This window comes from Pinus tabuliformis, chromosome 8 (genome assembly GCF_031772625.1).
Source record: "Pinus tabuliformis cultivar Carrire ecotype Pingquan chromosome 8, CPIR1, whole genome shotgun sequence".
NCBI lineage: Eukaryota > Viridiplantae > Streptophyta > Pinopsida > Pinales > Pinaceae > Pinus > Pinus tabuliformis.
In genome coordinates this window covers 718159927-718181955 of record NC_142294.1, presented here as the reverse complement: position 1 = coordinate 718181955, position 22029 = coordinate 718159927, and the positions used below count along the sequence as shown (strand labels likewise).

At 38.0% G+C, this 22029-nt stretch overlaps 1 protein-coding gene across 3 annotated transcripts in view; it reads right to left on the bottom strand.

Moving 5' to 3' along the window:
* The window catches only part of LOC149237607 (DNA gyrase subunit B, chloroplastic/mitochondrial-like), a 356836-nt gene that overhangs the window by 240944 nt on the left and 93863 nt on the right, over positions 1-22029 (bottom strand). For all 3 annotated transcript variants that reach the window (XM_089372706.1, XM_089372705.1, XM_089372708.1), the window contains one exon: positions 14686-14787. In XM_089372706.1, coding sequence (XP_089228832.1) covers positions 14686-14787 — 102 coding nt within the window. The remainder of the gene's footprint in view (positions 1-14685; positions 14788-22029) is intronic.

The window sequence follows — 22029 nt, the reverse complement described above, 5'->3', positions numbered from 1 at the left end:
GGTACAATGTAAATTTCTTTGTCGAGCTTCCATCTAAGATAAACATGTCTCCTGATCTACAACTGATAAAAGCATCAGCTGTAGCTAACCATGGTCTTCCTAAAATTAATGGATGTCCTCCTAAATTATTCTTGGGTGTTAAAATCATGAAATCAACAGGATATTCCCAAGAATATAAGGATACATATATATCTTCTAACACACCATCAGGTTTAATTACAGACCTGTCTGCTAATTGTAACAATGTTGGTGTGTATTAAAGATTAGGAAGTTTCAATTTATCCATAGTTTGTTTGCTCATTATGTTTATGTCTACTCCTAGAGTAATCAGTGTGTTTGGTATTTCAATTCCATTGATGTGTGTTTTCACAATGGGGCTTCCTGGATCTAAATATTTTTGAATTGTTGTCTTCCCCATCATGATATCTGCAATTCTCTCGACTAGTTGAATTCTTTTTATTTCTTTTCTTTTTCTTCCTGATCCTTGAGTACTCAATTCCTTAATTGTTTTTGCAAAAATCAGTATCTCTTTTATTGCTTGCAATAAAGGAATTTTTATACAGACATTTTTCAATTCATCTAACATATCATAATCGAGCAATATGATTTGTCTCTCTACTCCCTTATCGATTTTCAACCTTTCAGGAAAAGGTGGTCTTGAGACAGATACTGAAGGTTGTTCTATAATAGGAGTATTATCAGAATGTATAGGATTTTTTCTATTTGAATATTTTCTTTCTAAGGAGGGGATATCTCTCCTTCATAGTCATTATTATCTTTTTGAGAATTATTTTCTGTTTCCTGAATAACAACAGATGGTTTCTTCCTTTCTAATACTCTACCAGGCCTTAATTGAACATTATTCAGATCTAATGGAGTTATCATATAAGTTTGAGGATTTTGTACTTCTAAGTTGTAAACAGATTGTGAAGTTTTATTATTTGGATTTGGGAGTGGTTGAACGAGTAATTGATTTGGTCTTTGTGGAAATGGCAAAGAAAGTTGTGGATTTGCATTTTGAGCTTGAGTTTGAGGTAACTAGTTGGGTTGAGGGATGTATTGTGGTGGAAAATTTTGATAAGGTGGCGGATATTGTTGATATTGAGAATATATTCCATAAAGATTTTGCCATCTTTGATTCCAAGATTCTGGTTGAGCCCAAGGCTACCATGGCATAGGTGGATTCCAATTATTTTGTGAAGATTGTGCAAATTGTTGAGGATTAAAGCCTTGAGTTTGATTTGTTTGAGGATTTTTCCATGGTCTTTTGGTAATAAAGTAAAGAGGGTCTACTTGATTTGGTATTCCTTCTTCACTAAACACAGCCTTAAGATCTAGTATAGAGGGACATTCTTTTGATTTTCCGCACATATAACATAGGTTTCTATGCTTTTTAAATCTAAAGGACATCCTCTCAGAGCATGTTTCTTTCTACAGCTAGGACAACAGAAGGATAATGCAACATTTTCGGCTTTGTGCTTGTTTTGTATTTTAAGGGTGTCAATTTGCTCACTGAGACTCCCTAAAATATTTGTCTTAAAATTATCGAGCAAAGTACCTAATTCTGCACTGCTTACTGTCCCGGCTGCAGATTTATTTACTCTTGATAAAAGAGGATCCCTTGGACTTTTCCCTATTCTTTCTTTACCTCTTGAAATATGTACACATAAATCACAAATATCTGCAAATTGTAACTGAGAAATATCACCTTTTCCCATTAGAGTGAAAAGATCAATCCACTCATGTTTAATGGATTTTAGTAAAAGAGTTTTCAAAGTTTCCTCATCCAAATTATTCATTTTTTCCCTTTTGATATTATAAACAAATCTTTCGACAAAATCTTCAAGATTTTCATCTTATTTTTGTCCCATTTTAAAGACTACATCTTTAATGCTACGAGGGATACAATAATCCTTGTATTTCTCCAAGAATGCTTCTTTCATTTGTCCCCATGTTCTTATAGAATTCGTTCATAAACTCATAAACCACTTTAATCTTGAATCCTTTAAGGTGGCAGGGAACAATTTTAGTTTTTGAGCATCATGCCGATAATCATATGATCTACATAATACTTCAAATTCAAATAGAAATGTCTCTGAGTCTTCACTTCTTATTCCATGAAAATTAGAGAGGATAGATGGCAAGATGTTTTTCATTGTTAATGTTGTATCCTCATCAAGGATAGAGAATCCAAAGGGTTCTGGATCTGCTCTTCTTATACCTCTACCACCACCTCTTCCACCTCCTCTATTTCCTCCTCCTCCTCCTCCTCCAATCCTATGTTGTTCACCATTAACATTGTGTACTTCTCCTTCTCCCTCTTCATCCATGACAGATTCCTCAGAATAAATATCTGGTTCTACAACAGGATTATCTAGCTTTTCTTTTAGTTCTTCTGGTTCCTTTATCAATGGTTTGAAGTAGGTTTCTTCTTCTTCTTCTTCAATAGGAACTTCCAACTCTTGAGCTAGAAGTTGTTCTCCAGTTGAAGATAGGAAAATTATTCCTGTTGTTGGGGATGTAGGATCTACTTCAATTATAGCTTCTGTTGATGAAGTTGGTGAATCTTTAGGTTGGATTTCATATCTCAAGACTTCAAGAAGTCTATATTGGCCTGCTATGGATGGAATTCAAGTTTGTGTGGGTGGTGTGGAACTACGTGGTCGTGGTGGAGTGAGTGATGATGTGGGAATTAGACTTCTTCCTCGACCTATAAACCTACCTCTAGAGTCTCTTTCCCTATGCATATCATGTTTTTATTTGAATTTTTTTTAAGACTTCTATTTACACTTCCCCAGTAACGGCACCACAATGTTTGGTCAATTTAACGTTCTTAAATTGCAAACATAAATTATCTACTGGAGTTGGTAAACTTATGAAGTGCAAGTGCACTATATATGCTAAAAGTCTTTCTTTTAGTTTGTAAGATGAAGGTTATATTTGTTTTGGGGATTTTCGTTGTTATCTAGGTTCCTATTTGTAAGCATTAAATTAGAGTTAGATTTCTACAAATTAATGAGTGGAAGTAAGTTATTGTTAGACTAATCTACTAGGTCATATCTATATTGAGTATCGTTCTAAGACATCTTATGTTTGTCATTCTAAAATCATGAACCTAACTTAAACACCTTGTTGCAATAAAACAGAGTATTGAGATTTAAACGATTTAAAGAGCAAGAAAACAAACCTTTAAAAGTTGTCTGCAAAGTATATACAAATTCTGATTCTAAAAAGCATGAAGGTAATCTTCTAACGCTGACTACAGTGTATATACAAGTTCTGATTCTAAAAGCATGAAAACAATCTTTTAACACTAACTATAATTAAGCGAAAAACATTGAAGAAACTAAACCATTAAACGATTGCAAAGAAATTCAAATGCAAACGAAATAATGAGATTTAACTGAGTTATAACGAAATGATAAAATAGTGAATTAAGGAAACTAAGCTAGAACGAAATAACAATGCGATAACAGAAAGCGATAAAATGAAACAAACTTAACCTCGACTGTCAGCAGGGACCCTCCGCATACAGTAGGTGTAAATCACACTCAAATATGCATCGAATAACATAAATGTAACTTTAATTCAATATGAGAACAAAGGTCTGTTTCACACAATTTCTTCAGAGATTAACTATTACTTCCTTGTTATCCTTTACAGAGGATACATATTTATATATAAAATGCATGCTCAACAGTTTGAGACTTCTACGCCTACAAGTCTTTTAATCAATCCTTATTCAAATTCAAAACTTAAACAGTAAAAGTGTTATCTTGACGATTTTCTATTTGGAAAGCAAATCGGAGAAATGTGATGCATTCAGACTTCCGCTGTTACATGTTTGACCCATGCCTTTGACCGCATCACTGTGTGATTCCTTCAAAGAATTGGCTCAAGCAAATAGGAGGAGATCCATGAGGGGATCGATCCTCAACTGCCCATGTGCTTCCTTGCTTCATTGGCGCACTAGAACCCCGCAAACCATGGAGATAGCTGCAGATTTGTAAAATAGCTGCAGAATCATGTTAATTTTGTAGCTAATGCAATCTTTAACATAATAATAAGGTACATTAACAAATATGAAAAATAAGACATATGAGAGTTTTTACCTTATCAAAATCTATGGTTTTACTGCTTTTATTGAGTTGATAGTGATGATGAAAAGAGGAAAATGGAGAAAAAAGGGTGTCAAAACAAAACAGTTATCGAACTTTACATGCATCAACATCCTGAGACAAGTTTCTAAGCCTTGACTCAAGGATGTGGATGAATGGTGCCAATCCTAGTGATCAACGACCATCAACTCGAAGAATGGAGATGGATAACAAGAAGAGATATGTTGTTGCCCAAATTGTACAGGTAAATGCGACAATGACTCAAGGCAGGGGTTGTCACTCTAATCCCTGCCCTCTTCGTTCTATTTGTCTCCCTACATCAAGCTATGGGGGGTAGTCCCTATGAAATGTGAGGATGAAGGACTTTTTGGGAACCAACAAGTTCAGAAGACACAATTGAATGGCCTAGCAACTTGGTTAATGATGATTAGCAAGTTAAATTATTGGCATGATTTAATTAGATTATTGAGAGACTAGTGCCTTATGGAGTCAAATCACCTACACAATATAAATTAGCTACCAAGTTAACAGATGAACAATTGTTGCTTAGGATGCACACTATCCTATATGAGATGTGACACCTAGAAATAAGTAAAATGCAAACTCTCGGGTAATTTTAGATTAGATTCCTATCTAAGTGAGTCCTTTCTCTCAATTGTTTTTAAGTTAGTCTCAAGTGTAGGTTGTAGAGAGAAACCCAGGGGAAGATAGCAATGGCTATATTAATGATACCTCCCCTGGAATTCTAACTACCTAAATGCCTCTAGCACTGCAAAGACTGCGGCTCTGAGGGGTCTAAACCTCGCAAGTTGAGTGAGAAAGGTGCTCCTATCGTATTTCAACCAAGCTTATGCTTGGAGGTAAATTAATTAATGTACCACTATTCCTAAAATGCAAGTGCAAAATGAGTGATTAGCTTTAGGTGAGATCGTTAAATGTTTTAAGTACTTTAAGACAGATTATCTAAATAATATTTGATTTAGAGCGATAAAGGAAAGTAACTAATTGCAAAGACAATCTTCACCAAAAGCAGTGCTTAATGAACTCTTTGAAAAGATTCTTCAATGACAAGTATAGAGTGTAAAGCGATTCAATATTAAAAATCTCACAATGGACAATTAGTTGATCAAATAACAACAAATGCACAAGTCCAATGTTCCTCTTAACAATATTATTGTGCCAATTAGAAAATGTCAATCCTTCAACAAGATATTAACGCAATTAGCAATTCTTGGGATTACTCACATGAATTCAAGATTACTCTTATCACAATATGAATATGGTGATCAATCAAGTGCTTTAAGAGTGTGTTAACTTCAATGTGCAAGATTATGTTTCTTAGATATGATGCTCACTTACAAAACAACATGTTAGTGCCCTTATTCTCAAGAATGTTGATTCCAATATGATAATGAAAAGCAATGTAACCACTTATCCAATAACCAATTTCTTTAGGAAACTATAGCAATGACAAGCAATAGTATTCCAATGAAACTAATGACACAAAATGCTAACAATCCTTTAGACAATAAAATTTATTAATATTTTTCAATGTCAATGGAAAGAAAAGAGCATAACATTTATTAATTGCAATTAGAACCACTCAAAAAAATACTCTTTAATTGATGTTAATGACATTACAAGAGCAAGAGAAAAGTTATGAGAGTAGCAAACCTATCTCATGCTAGGATGACCTTCACTGATCGGGGATCAATGATACTGGTCTGGGACCATTTGTAGGAGTTGTACCTATTATGACACTGACTTCGGGTCGGTTGAGACTGGTCTCGGACCAGTGCTACATACTCTGAGACTAACTTCAGGTCAGTGTAGGACTGGTCTGGAATCAGTGAGAGTCGTACATACTATGACGTTGACTTCGAGACGGTTGAGACTGGTCTGGGACCAATGGTACACTCTTTGAGACTAATGATACTAGTCTGGGACCAGTAGTAGAAGTGGTACCCACTATGACGCTGACTTTGGGTCGGTTGAGACTGGTCTGGGACCAGTGGTACGCACTCTGAGACTGACTTCGAGTCAGTGGAGAATGGTATGACACATTCTCGATCAATTCTTCTTCTTCATGGTCGAGCAGAGCTAAGTTGAGCAGAGCAGAGCCAGCAGAGTTGAGCAGAGAAGAGCCAGCAGAGCAAAGCAGTGCCAGCAGAGCTGAGCAGAACTGAGCTGAGCAAAGCAGAGCCAGCAGAGCAGAGCAGAGCCAGCAGAGGTGAGCAAAGCAATGCAGGGCACTGATGGCAGAGATAGTATAGTCGGATGGAGTTCTCCCTAGTTGAGAGGGAGTGTTAAATTTGGCAACTAGGGCCAAACTCCATGTGGGTCATCTTATTTATGGCAGCTGATATTTTTATTGGATCCCTCTCATCGAGAGGTGTAGGATTGATCTAAAGATCATCCGATTCCAATAAGTATTTATGGAGATATGAATTTATTTTGATTATGGAATTATTATCAAGCCGACCAGCAACTTGAGTAGGCTCAGAAGCCCAATAGACATGTCTATTCATCATCCACGTTTTAGTATAAATTGGTGAGGACTTGAAGTCATTTTGGACATGTAATCTTGAGGTGATCTCCTCCTCTCCACGTCTTGGGTTTTTGGTAAAGGAGTGAGACACCAAGGGTAATACGTTGGCCTACAAATGAAGCCCTAAATCACAGTCATTAAGACACAGATGAAGGGAGATCCCAGCCACAGTTAAGGGAGATACCATACCCTAACACGCTGTCTAAGAAGCCCTTACGTAGTCAAAGATGGAGACATTCATACGCAGTCTTGTAGACTGCTTATACACAGTGAAAGGCAGTGGCAGATGGTAGCCGTAATAATAAGGAAAAGGCCACAGTCAGGCTGCAGTCAACCGCAGTCATAAGAGGAAGAGCAGCCGCAGTAAGCCGCAGGCAATGGAGGTTAAGAAGCCACAGATCAGTGGGTCGCAGTAGGGTTAAGGAACCGCAGATCAGTGGGCGGCAGAGAGCCAAGGTATATGAAGCCGTAGGGTATATGGAACCACTGTAAAGACAAGTAGCCACAGTTATCCGCTGTCATGAAGAGGAACCAAAGTTACACGCAGTCAATAAAGACATTCATACGCAGCCATGGAAACATTTATATGCTGGTCATATACTGTCATGATACGCATACACAGTTATGGAAACTATACGCACAGCGTGGACAATCTATACGTTGTCACCTTATACGCAGCCTTATATGCATACGCAGTTATGTATGCACAGCACATCCCACAGAAATGCGCTTTCATGACCTCGACATAGTGATAAAGAATAACAAGAATGAACGGTCTTATATCATGATGCTACATAATCTACAGCAGGTGCAGCTGCAAGGCTTGAAGAATATGTAGAGACCATCTTTGTAATGAACAGCATGTTGATGTATGAGACAGCATGATGATGCATGATGGGCACATTAGCAAGGGCAGCACGATGATGAATGAGACAGTGGGCATGATAAATAATGAGCAGCATGATGATAAGAGGAGCAGCTCAGTCATCAAGGTTCAACGCATGTGACAGTATAGCATGGGGTTATGTGTAGCAAATGGACGAAAGGCAGCACTACGATAGGTGAAGCCGTCACCTTGGAGAATCAGTTGAAGCAAAATGTCTTCAATTGATCTCATCGTTATAAGATAAGTCAAAGTGTTGACTTCTGTTGTGAATGTACTATCTCTCTCACTTTCTCTGCTGAACTTTGAAGAACATAAAAGAAGAATTGATCAAGGGTTTCCCCAAATTGTGGGGTTTGTCCCTGGCTAGCGCCACATCTTGTGTCCTCTTGTCTTGGCTTGTCTTCTGTGATTTATATTTATGTTCTATCTGCAGTTTCCTTTAATTCTGATGTGATTGCTAATCTGGAAAAGACATTGAGCTGACTGTGAAAATTTAAATAAATTCCTCTAGCATAGAACATACCTAAATTAACATGGTATCAGAGCTGAGGTGAAGACAATGCCCAAGCCAGAGTGAAAGAGCAATCACCAATACTGTTGGGACAGGACAAAAGGATCAATGGGATCATTATCCCTCTTCTCATTCTCTAAGGGTGAAGTCGAAGCAGAACCTATTATCAGAATGGAGTAGCGGAAATTTCTGATGGCCCATCTAAAGATCACTTCATTGGAAGACCGGCTACATAACTAGTGTCCAAATGGCAAGGACACATCACTTGATGATCATTCTAGGGACATCTTCAATGATCAAAAGAATGACAGGTATTACAGTTCATCAAGGAGAAATGGTCGACTCTTCTAAGAAAGCAAGGTTCTTACTAGAGCAACATTCGACCACAAGGTGACTCACCCTCCCCTGGTGGTGCACATTTTGGACAGGATGATTCGCTCTCTTGTGAACAAGATGATTAGCTCTCTTGTGGGACAGGATGATTCGCTCTCCTATGGACAGGATGATTCGCTCTCCTGTGAACGAGATGATTAGCTCTCTTGTGGGACAAAATGATTAGCTCTCTTGTGGGACAAGTCACAAGATGATTCGCCCTCCTGTGTAGCAGGATGTTTAGTTCTCCTGTGAGGTCTGGATGATGTGTTCTCCATGACGATTGTGTAGCAGGATGATTAGTTCTCCTGTGAGGACAGGATTGATTAGTTCTCCTGTCAAGGCATCCTACCCATGCAGTCTAGGACTCATGGGAAGTATCTCTCATCTGATCAATGAGCAGGGAAATGAGGATAAGGACCATAGCATTACCGATGGACGTATCTACCGTACTCCCTGTGCTAGGATCACCTTCATTGATCTGGGATCAATGATACTGGTCTGGGACCAATTGTAGGAGTTGTACCTACTATGATGCTGACTTCGGGTCGGTTGAGACCGGTCTGGGACTAGTGGTACATACTCTGAGACTGACTTCAGGTCAATGTAGGACTGGTCTGGGACCAGTGAGATTGGTACATACTATGGCGCTGACTTCGGGACGGTTGAGACTGGTCTGGGACCAGTGGTACACTCTCTAAGACTGATGATACTAGTCTGGGACCAGTGGTAGGAATGGTACCCACTATGACGCTAACTTTGGGTCGGTTGAGACTGGTTTGGGACCAGTGGTACGCACTCTGAGACTGACTTAGACACATTCTCGATCAATTCTTCTTCTTCATGGTTTAGCAGAGCTAAATTGAGTAGAGCAGAGCTAGCAGAGCTGAGCAGAGCAGAGTAGAGCCAGCAGAGCTAAGAAGAACAAAGCCAACAGAGCTGAGCAAAGCAGAGAAGAGGAGAGCCAGCAGAGCTGAGCAAAGCAGAGCTGAGCTAGCAGAGCAGTGCAGGGCAATGATTGCAAAGATAGTACAGCCGGACATATGGATCAGCGGATGGAATTCTCCCTAGTTGAGAGGGAGTGTTAAAATTGGCAACTAGGGCCAAACTCCATGTGGATCATCTTATTTATGGCAGCTAATATTTTTATTGAATCCCTCTCATCGAGAGGTGTAGGATTGATCTAAAGATCATCTGATTCCGATAAGTATTTATGGAGATATGAATTTATTTTGATTATGGAATTATTATCAAGCCGACCAGCAACTTGAGTAGGCTCAAAAGCCCAAAATACGTGTCTATTCATCATCCACGTTTTAGTATAAATTGGTGAGGACTTGACGTCATTTTGGACATGTATTCTTGAGGTGATCTCCTCCTCTCCACGTCTTGGGTTTTTGGTAAAGGAGTGAGACACCAAGGGTAATACGTTGGCCTACAAATGAAGCCCTAAATCACAGTCATTAAGACGCAGATGAAGGGAGATCCCAGCCACAGTTAAGGGAGATACCATACCCTAACACGCTGTCTAAGAAGCCCTTGCGTAGTCAAAGATGGAGACATTCATACGCAGTATTGTAGACTCCTTATACACAGTGAAAGGCAGTGGCAGATGGTAGCCGTAGTAATAAAGAAAAGGCCACAGTCAGGGCGCAGTCATAAGAGGAAGAGCAGCCGCAGTAAGCCGCAGCCAATGGAGGTTAAGAAGCCGCAGATCAGTGGGTCGCAGTAGGGTTAAGGAGCCGCAGATCAGTGGGCCGCAGAGAGCCAAGGTATATGAAGCCGTAGGGTATATGGAACCGCTGTAAAGACAAGTAGCCACAGTTATCTGCTGTCATGAAGAGGAACCGAAGTTACATGCAGTCAATAAAGACATTCATACGCAGCCATGGAAACATTTATATGCTAGTCATATACTGTCATGATACGCATACACAGTTATGGAAACTATACGCACAGCGTGGACAATCTATACGTTGTCACCTTATACGCAACCTTATATGCATACGCAGTTATGTATGCACAGCACCTATACGCTGTCATGAAGACACCTTATACACAGTCATGTAGATATGCTGTCATGAAGTCATATCAGTCTCAGGCATACTTGTGAAGACAAGAGTCTAGTGATACTCTTTGTCTTGGCCTACTCACTAGATACAGTCATAGTCCCGTCATAATTATGATGAGAAGGATTCCAGTGATCCCACAGAAACGCGCTTTCATGACCTCGGCATAGTGATAAAGAATGACAAGAATGAACGGTCTCATATCATGATGCTACATAATCTATAGCAGGTGCAGCTGCAAGGCTTGAAGAATATGTAGAGACCATCTCTGTAATGAACAGCACGCTGATGTATGACACAGCATGATGATGCATGATGGGCACATTAGCAAGGGCAGCATGATAATGAATGAGACAGTGGGCATGATAAATAATGAGCAGCATGATGATAAGAGCAGGAGCAGCTCAGTCATCAAGGTTCAACACATGTGACAGTACAGCATGGTGTTATGTGCAGCAAATGGATGAAAGCCAGCACTACGATAGGTGAAGTCGTCACCTTGGAGAATCAATTGAAGCCGAATCTCTTCAACTGATCTCATCATTATAAGATAAGTCAAGTGTTGACTTCTATTGTAAATGTACTATCTCTCTCACTTTCTCTACTGAACTTTGAAGAACATAAAAGAAGAATTGATCAAGGGTTTCCCCACATTGCGGGGTTTGTCCCTGGCTAGCGCCACATCTTGTGTCCTCTTGTCTTGGCTTGTCTTCTGCGATTTATATTTATGTTCTATCTGCAGTTTACTTTAATGCTGATGTGAATGCTAATCTGGAAAAGATATTGCGCTGACTGTGAAAATTTAAATAAATTGCTCTAGCATAGAACATACCTAAATTAACAATAATTCGTCAAAATGAAAGCCTAAAGCTCAAACAAGGTTGATCCTTCCCCACAGTCTATGAACTTGGAGTCCAAGGGCTAGTGTACTTGTAGGTCTTTATTTAATCTTGAAAATAACTATTAGATCATGGGGTGAATCAGATCACGCAAAGTAAAGATAATCGTACCAATAGAATGTTCTTATCACCAGCAACTAAAATAAATATTATGAATTTTAGCACAATATAGAGCATGAAAGAACAAAAATAATAGCACATACCACATATCAACAGACAGAAGAACACCATGAACTGAAACCCGAAAGTCTTTCTATTATGCGAAAAATAATTGCAGCAGAGCAAGGCTCAGCACATTCGTTACAAAATTAAATTAGCCAAAGATCAGAGCTAGAGAGTTTCCTTATGTAGAGAATGAGAGAAAAATAAACCCCTCCAAGTAGAAATAATGACTAGTTGGCTTGATCCTCGTCAAAATAATCTCATCCGTTGAAAATATCTTGATCTTCTTTTAATATCCACAGTCGATTTCTTATTTTTGAAGAAAAAATCGAATTTCTCTTAAAAACCATTTTTTATTAATCCAGAAATTAATATTTTTGACTAATTTCCTCAAACATTTGACTTTGACTTAACCACCAAGGTCCAAGGGTCAAATTTTCTTAAAATCTCTATTTTTCCCTTGGTGGAGGACCTCCAAAGATTAATTTCTTTTTGACCCACACAATTTTTATTATTTTCCACTTGGAGAGAATGTAATTCTTCCCAAATTATTTTTGTCTCAAAATTAATTAATTTTCTGACTTAGGATTTTTATTTGATTTTGCCAAAATAATTAATTAATTGACTCTATAGGGAATTAATTACTTTTCCACCCTCAAATATTCTAGCCATGGTGTCTAATTATGAGTGACCATGCACTAAAATATTGTTTACATCAAATTGTAACAATATCAACCCCTAGAAGGGGAAAACACATTTAGACATAGACCCTCAAGACATTACCCAATTATGCGACACAATATGATCTAGTATGAAACCAAGTGTGCTTATAATAAAATAATTTATCCATGGTGTCTAATTATGAGGGACCATGTAGTAGAATTATTACTAAACACACTTTTACACAAACTCGTAAACGTTAGAACTCACCTAAGACATTGCCAACAAATTCCACCCTAGCGTTGGGGTTATAGCTGGAAGAAAATCTCTGTCGATTATCCGTGTTTACAAACACACATAATTCGGGGAGGTTAAAACACTTCCTAGGATAAAATCCTTTGACAAAAATCATACACTTACGTAGTTAGCAATTACATGACTCAATGTTCATACTAGCATCATTTACAATAGACTTTGCAGAAATTGGGTTTATAATGATATAACTAGAAGCTGAATGATGACATTGATTTGAAAAAATTTAATTTGCTTCTTTGTACTCTGTTTCTTGGACTGTTGACAAAGTGTGGTCAACAAGATGGATGATTGTATGTATGGATTAACTTGGACACGCTATATCAAACAATGCTTCCCCAATAGTGCCCTTCCTAAACCCTAAGGCCTCAGAGGAGGTCCCACTGGACTAGGGTTAAAGACTAACCTCCCAAGTGAAGTGTCAAAACAAGAACACAATCGAGATCGATCAATCATCCAGTTTTCATCATGATCCATATTAATATTCCCATAACATTAAAGGAAAGCACACGATTGCACAATGGTTAAAATACCTGCCAATAGACGACACACCTTCCTTCAAGAAGTGCCAAATGGGAGAGAGATCTAACCAGAGCAATAGGTGGATAATCCTAGCGTAGTGTTCTGTGTTGATCATAGAGGGCTGTTGGCTGGCTACCTGTCCAAAGATAACAAAGTTTCCCTCCTGGGCTTTAACCACTTTCTGGTGGGTAACAATGCCTGAACCAGTCCAACCTGTGGGCACAGAATATATATATCAAGTAGTCGACCTATCATGTTGTTCCCAACATTCCATTGCAACCCTTGGCTATTTTGGCATTGTTTGTTGAGACTTCTTCTCAATAGTATCATCGATGTATCTATTAGATTATTGCATCTTAAATAATGCTCAATCAAAATTGCTACATTTCTGGTAAATTTCTACAATCTTCAAAACAAAGCAGGCTACAACTTTGAGACATTTTTTGAATGCTTAAATTTGCTTATCAAGCTAAGAAATAAAAAACTATAAATTATAGAAAATAATAAAAATAATTCAAAAATACAGATGAAATAACATACATACCAATAAACAGCACAAAACCCTCTTATACAAACGTCAAATATGATGTAAAAATGTTATCTCGTTCCTCAATGATTTTCCTGCGCTTAAATGACTAATAGTTCCAGATATTTTCCACAAATCCATGAAGTAAATAGTACAATAGTAATGAGATTAACCAATTAGAGAAGACGAGAATACAAAGCAACGTAAATGCATATTCATAATGATTCAAGAATTCTTTCATCGCTCTATGAAATGATAACATGGGTACTGTTGAAATAAAATAAGGCAGTCGATTGCATGACTCAAAGTAAAACTTTAGATGATATTTCATGAAAAGACCACCAATGACCTAATAAAATTGATAATAATATTCTTTTTTCATTTGCTTTGAGCCTAACACCTAATTTCAAAAGAAGTTAGAAACACAATAGACAAATTCTCTTTGCCTTATTTTATATTTTATGAACGGATGATTGTCGTAGTTGAAATATAGTGCTTGTGCCACTTTTAGGTTGCACACTATCACTATGCTTTTATCATTAACCCCAATTTGATTGCATTTTCATATTTTGTCCCTTAAGATTTATGCATATGGATGACTACATTACCATAGGATGATGATGATATACATTACATTGTTTTGCAAGCAGATCGTGAGTTAAGTCAAAGCCATTATGAAGACATCATTAAAAAGTTCTTGTTGGGGTGAACTAATTGGCTGGGTGAATGTGGTTGCAAAATATCGGCTTGATGGACCTGTGTAAAAAAGTCCCTTCATTTTGATTTAAATTATCATCAAAGAGTGTAGGCAAAATCGCTGTATGTTCAGACATTATGACCTCCGTCTCTTTTGATCATATGTACAGATTTGTGTAAATATACTATGATCTAAATAAGAGCTTCAATGCCAATGCTTGTGCTTCTAGGAATAAGGTTGTGATTATTCCTGTTTGACCTTATTCAAATCATGTTCCACATATTGTTTCTTGATTCCAAACCCATAACCTCAGACAGATGCACATTCAACAACTAGACTGCATGCATATTCAATAAATAACATATCACAATTCCTAAAATATAAGAGCAAAAAGAAGAAGCACCTCAGATAAAGCATTCACTACAGAAAGACCAACGCCATGCAGTCCTCCTGAAACATTATAACCACTGCTTTCTCCACCAAACTTGCCTCCAGCATGCAACACCTAAACATTGAAGAAAAACAAGATTAGAGATTTATGTTATTAAAAAAGAAAAACATGAATGAAAGTTGTACGATAATTTATACTCAAACTAATTGTGTAAAGCCTATCACAGATATTATTTGAAATTACTCAACTGCAGCATCAAAACATGGAAGGATAACACATTAAATATTTATGTTATTTAGAAAATAAACAAGTTTTTCTCGACCGAAATGTGCATGATGAGTGTCATAGTTATGATTTGCAATTACTCAGTTTCAGAGGACGAACATTAGTCCAATAACATAAGTAAACAAAGATGTGGCATAATATAATACATCAGCAGAAAATGGACAAATCATGAACAAAAGTTTATTTCATCTGACTCTCATGAAGATAAAACAGAATCCCCTCTATATCTAACACAAGGTTTAAAGGGAAAAAACTGTTCTTCCATGTGATTGGCATGCATCTGAGGAAATGCGAAAAAAATAGCTAAAAGGTGACAAGATCATAAATAGATGGTGGATTTATGGTGAACACTTTAGCAAGCCTAATCCAGAATGGAACAACACAGCAGATTTAACACAGCATTACAAGAGAATATCACAACATCACCAAACACGGTAACTCAAGAGATGCATCGTACAGAAGAGATGCCCTTAGATCTTTATCAATAATCAACTTGAGCAAAAAAATCACAATTGAGAACTGTACTTTATTTATACACCTTTATTAGGGTTTCGGAGCTAGCGCAAAGAGGGTGACAAGGTTGGCCTTGGCCAAAGATAGTCAAACACAATAGAGTTAACTACAATGTGTAGACTTAATAAAGTCATCAATACATCAAACAGAAGGTTGGCATGTGTCCTTAAGTGAAGATTAACCATAATCTCAACACCCCCCACACTAAAAGAGGGACCACAGAGATGTCATTGCATCCACAATAGGCATCCATAGAACATCATAGTAGATCATCACAATAACCCCCTTTAATGCTAAGTAGTGGGTCATCAAAAACCATACAATTCTCAGAGAAAACCTACACGATCTCCATTAGGATTTGACCATGTCTAAATAAGAAAAATGATATTCATCAAGAGAAGGGCCAGCTGAAATAATGGCCTGAGATGAAGGCAACTACGAACAATGTGCTAAAGGACCTGCAAGCAAATTAGCAACAATGGTAAGAGTGGAAACATCCAACATAGGCAAAGATGGAAACAATGGAGTGAAAGGATCATCGTTGTCCTTATCATTAAATGGTTGTGCATCCACATGAAGAGTATCAACTCAGATCCCCACATCAATGGAAGGAGGAGCATCACTAGGCTACACATCTGGAGAATCGGTATCCATGCTGATGACCTCATTTAATGAAGCAAGGTTGAAAGAGACATCCCAAGGAGAGCGATTAGATCATGAAGTAGTCCCATTAGTCCCCATGGGCAATAAATGTGAAAAGGTCCACTACAACCTGTTGGATCCAAAATTCCACCTTTTTATCCATATGTGTGATGTGGTAGACATCAATTGGGTTTATTTTGGGTGGTTGGGAGGAATGATTGTTATCCTCCACACCCATGTTCAATTACTGCAAGTGGCATGTTCAGCTCATATTGGGTATATTGTTGTAATGGATCCGAGCCATTTTGCTTTATGGCTTTGAACCTTGAAGAATCTTGCCCTTGCCTACGGGCTAGAGGGTTTTCATTAAATGGGAAAAGAAGTGTGTGATGTGGTAGATACATAGTACATTAAGTCCAACCATTGTTAATCACAACAATGCCACAACTAGAAAGTGAGAGAGTAGAGTCATCATTGATAATTACCTTTCTTTCTTTGTATTGATCATTGTAGTTAGAGAAAAAGTGTGTGTGCTTCAACATGTCTTGTAACCCAAAAATATGCAATCCATTAGTGTGAAGAAGTAGAGTAAACATTTAGAGATGTAGAATTAGAAGATCAAAGTGGTCATTGTTGCTAGCTATTTGCCTAGCAAATTCTTCAATCTTTTGAAAACAAAGGAGACAACTCTTGTCAAATGTCCCTCCCTATGGCGATAAGAGCACGATGTCTTCTTCTTTCTTGAGGAATTGGGAATTCCCCCTACAAACTCATGCTTCCATGAGGATGTAGAAACTGCAAAATGTGTTTCATCTCTCGCTGGCAGTTCACCCAGATTCCTCAAAGTGATTTGATGAATAAGGTTTGAAAACACATCCTCTAAGAATGCCTAGTAAAGGCTTTGATACAAAGAGGAGTGTGTTACTTTTTGGTAGCATCGGAAGTGCTCTAGCCTTGGAAATTCGTGGAGAGGCTAAGGCACATGAGTTATAAAGAACCCAGAAATCGTTCGATGAAATACCACCCGGGTTGTATTTTATTAAAATAATTAATACTTTTAATGGAGTTCCTAAGTCTAAACTTAGGGAAAAATATTAATGGGTATTAATGAAAATATGGGTGAGAATGATCTAGAAGGCGGATCAAGTCATATTTTAATCTTAGCTGTTGATTAGAGACTTAACCTTGGCTGTTGAAGACTCAACAGGAAAAGTATAAAATGGAGGCTTGGGGTTCATTTGGAAACACACGGAGAGAACGAATTGATCTAGAGTTCGATTTATGGGGCTAAAAAGCTAAGAAATTTGAACTAGGTGATCATTCAACAGCAGAGGAGCAGTGAGAATCTGGGAGGACTTCCCGGAGAATACTAACAGAGAGGTAGAGAGAGCTTACGAGAGGCAGAGCAGTAGCCGGGAGAGTTGACGTTGGGCCAGTCTCGGCCCACACAACCCAAACGCAGAGCCAGAAGGGCCAATGCAGAGGAGAAAGCTGCCTATCACGCAGAAGCTGTAACTGCGGAGAACAGCAAGAACAGCCAAAACTACCAGGTACTGCTAGAACAACCGAGATCGCTGACGCAGAGGGCAGAAGAGCTAACATAGAGCCTGAAAGGCTGATGCAGGGCCTACGCAAGGCCAGCGCAGAACTAGCCGGGGTTAGCCAGTGTTGTGCCAGATCAGCCGGAATTCTGCCAAGTGAAGTAAGGTAAAACTCACTCAGATTTTCCGTCAGTATTTTCTCTATAAAGGATTGCTAGATGAGCATCTTAGATTTGTATTCAGATATTAATATATTAATAATCATTTTTCCATGGTCACTATACAAAGATGTCATCTTTCAAGTTCTTCAACTTGGCAATACCTCAAAGATAGAGAAATCTGCAATTTTGAGGTTGGAGAGCTCAACATCAAGTCAACTAACTTGAGAAGTGTTCATTGCACAATATTGTTCAACAAAACAAGGTATTCCACAAAAGATGAACACCTTAAGTAACCACTCACACAACCAGATCAGAGTCCATAACACTAAGGTTATTACGTCCTTAAAACCTTCAAGAGTAAAATAGTTCACAACCCCAACCAATGTGATCACTTGAGGCAATTTATTAATGCAAAAGAAAAATGTGTACATAGAGAGTTTTTCAAAATATATCATGAACAAAAGATCCTCCTTGCTTTCTAAATAGAGGTCATGGACCAATTGTGTGTAAAGCCATGAATTAACAACCACTAGTATCAAGGAGAATATGAGATGTTGGATCACTCTATGTCTAGAACATATTGTGACAGTTATATTACATAAATACAAATGCATACTACAAAGACACACTTTTAACTAAAGACATGTGAGACCAAGTTGATCTTAACTAACTCTGAAGAGTCTAAATATCCCAACATCCCCCCCTTAAGAACAATTTGAGATAGGATTGAAGGATTTAGAAAGGTTGCATAATAGGTCACAAAACGAAGCATTCAAGCATATCCCCCTTAATTACAACCTCCAAAACTCCTAGCATAGATCGAAGTTTAGAAAACTTTGCTTTTGTAAGACACTATGAAAATGTTCACATCTTGATCATCTGTCAAGCAAAAGAACACCTAAAGAACACAATTACCAATGAGCTTTCTCATGAAGTGCATTTGTAGCTCATTGTGTTTGCCATGTTGATGTTGAGCTAGATCTTTGACAAACTTGATCGCACTCTGATGTTGCACCAAAGGGTGGTCGCATGTTGCCATGGGAATCCAAACTCTAATATAATTTGTTGAAGCCACAAGGCTTCTTGACTTGCATTAACCATTACTCAATACTTTGCTTCTACTAAAGAAAGAGCAATGGCCTGTTGCTTCCTACAAGACAAGTGAGAAGTCTCAAACCAAGACTAAAAACATAACCTACAATAAACTTCCAATCATCACGGTTGCCAACCTAATCGGAATCAGTGAAACCAACCAACAAAGGAGTCCCCACTAAATTGTATTGTATCTCAAACTGAATTGTACATCAAATATCCCAAAGTAACCTTTTTATTGCTTTCCAACGACTTTCATGGGGTGATTGCATATATCGAACAACAAGACCAACAGAAAAGGAATTATCAAGGCAAGTATGAGTCAAATATAAGATGCAACCAACTAACCAATGGTACAAAGTGGCATCAACTTTGGGTGGAGCATCTGTGGTAGCAAGTTTGACCCCAGACTAGAAGGGAGACAGGGTTGGTTTACAATATTCAATGTAAAAGTGACAAAGAAGGTCACATGCATACTTAGATTGGGTTGGTTTCCACTGCAGTACTTCAAATCCAAGTAAATAATGCAAATATCCTAAGTTTGTTGTTACAAATTTCTTTCTATGGTTGGATTTCACATGGGTAAAAAAATTCGGGTCACCATCAATAACGATAAGGTCATCAACATAAAGAACAAGGATTATGAGATGCCTTCCTACTTTCTTGGTGTAGATATTAAGGTTAGAATGACATCTAGAAAAGTCAATGTCAAGAGAAAAAGCTATATGCTTTAGCATACCAAGCTCGAAGAGCTTCAAGAGAAAAATTTATATGTTTTAGCATACCAAGCTCGAGGAGCTTCCTTAAGACCATAGAGATATTTCTTAAGGTAGGAAGCAAGGATAGAGTCATTATGAACATAGCTAAGAGGTTGTTCCATGTAGATTTTTTCTTTTTTCTTTTTTTTCTTTTTTTTGTTTGTGGAAAAACCTGTGAACAGTTATTGAAACCAACATTTCGGACTAGCTTAGTGAGTCCATCATCAGGGCAATGTGATTTGTATTTTTTCTTGTGGATACACATGCAAGAAGGTGGATTTAACATCTATCTGATGAACCTCCCATCTACGTGAGGTAGCAAAGGAAGGCTAGAACAAGGCAGATATAATTCATTTTGACTATAGGGTCAAAAGTTTCATTGTACTCAATTTCTTCAATTTGAGAAAATCCTTAGGCAACTAATTGAGTCTTATGTCTTTCAACAATTTCATCTAATCCATACATACTTCTATACACCCATTTACATCTAATAAAGATTTTTCTTTCTTTTAGAAGAGGTACAAGATCCCATGTATCATTCACCATCGAGGAACAATATTCTTCATTCACCGTTCTATCCCAATCTAGATGGCCAAAAGCTTCTCCAAATGTTTTTGGATAATGAGTCTCTAAAACATGAATCAAAGGAGAGGAGGCTCGTTGGAACTATGAATGCATACAACATTGACCAGTAGGATCATTAGCAAGACCACCAATTGTTTTTCGTGTTAAAGGAGAAGTTGTGGTGTCGGTGCAAGTTAATGTTCAATGGACTCACCTACACAAACGTGAGTAGGTAAAGGTGGATTTTCATCCTCACTATCATCATTTGACGAAGAAACTAGAATAGGACCCATAGATGGCACAAATGTTGAAGTTGGCCTATGGATAGAAGATGATAACACCAATGTCTTTACATGGTAAAAACCCTCTATGAGGAAAACAATCCATGGCCCCAGCCAATAAGGCCACTTGAGGCAATTTGTTAATGCAAAACAAAAATTTCACTTCGTACCTCTATGTCTCACATAGCACATCGTAACTCTCTTTCTCTCTCTCTCTTAATGGAAACATTTCACTCTCATTAAACTGTGGGTCATAAAAGATTCTCTTACGATTTCATTAATGCAAACTTTAGTATCTCTCTTACGCACTCATTAAGACATGGCATATTCCTCTTACTCACAATAAAAGCATGGCATAAAAGATTCCTCTTACACTTCCTTAATGGCATGAGTTACAAAGGCGTACCTCCCTAAATGGCATATGTAACTCCTTTTCCAGGTGTGCGTATTGCCCCTTCTTTATGACCAGAATTTGTTGCCCCCCTATATATGTATCTCATATCATCTCATTCTCGCTACTTGTGCATTGTGAAAAAAGGATTTGAACTTGAGAGAGAGAGAGAGAGAGTTGGAGAAACTTGAAAAATATTGTGAGAGAGAGTCTTGGAGAGTAAGAGTAGAATGTGAAGCTTGATTCAATCGGCCTAAATTAAGGAGCCATGTCCACCTTAAGAAGCCTATATAAAAGAGGGAACTCGACCTCCTTGGAAGGCATTCATTACTCACTCATTCAAGCAAAGGAGGAAGAGGAAGAAGGTAGAAAAGAAGGAAGAGGACGAAGAAGACTTGTTTCTGGGTTATTTCTCTCTCACACGTGCGAAGGAAGGCTAGGGTTTTGCCTGTTGGTCTAGGGTTTTTCTTCTGCAGGTTCGATCTTGAAGAAGGAAGAGAAACAAGGCCAGCGAACATTACTTTGGGTCATCCTCAAGCACCAGAAGGAGGAAGCCAAGTGAAGGTCTGAAGAAGTCTTGGGAGGTCAAAATAAGCTCACACGTGTGGCAGCAGCTACTACTGGGAGGGCTGAAAATTCGAACCTGCAGTAGAGGCCGAAATTCGGAAGCTGGGGGTCGAAGTTGTGATGTTGGAAGAGATTTGACTGGGTTTGACATGGACAAAGGAATCACATCATCTGGAAAGGTTGGACTTGGTCTTGGTGGGTATTGGTCTTGGTCAAGAGTTCTCGGAATTCGTCAATTGAAGAACCTATAAGAAGAGAAGAGATTTGCATGTTTTCCTCTCAAGTAGAAAGGTTTTGGTCCTAGCTTGCAGCGTACATTTTGTGTTTTTGTTTTTCTTGTTTTGGTAGTTGTTTGATGATATACAAACATAATAATAAGTAAAGAAGCTAATAAGTAAGAAGAAATCACAACCAATTATCGAGAAAAGAGAAATCACTCTAATCATTGCTCTATATATTTCTCAACAATTAGGACATTTGACACAGATACACCTTGCTTGGGCGAAGTTTATGAAAACTTTGATAGCATGCTCGAGAGGATAAGGGAAATTATCAAGGCAA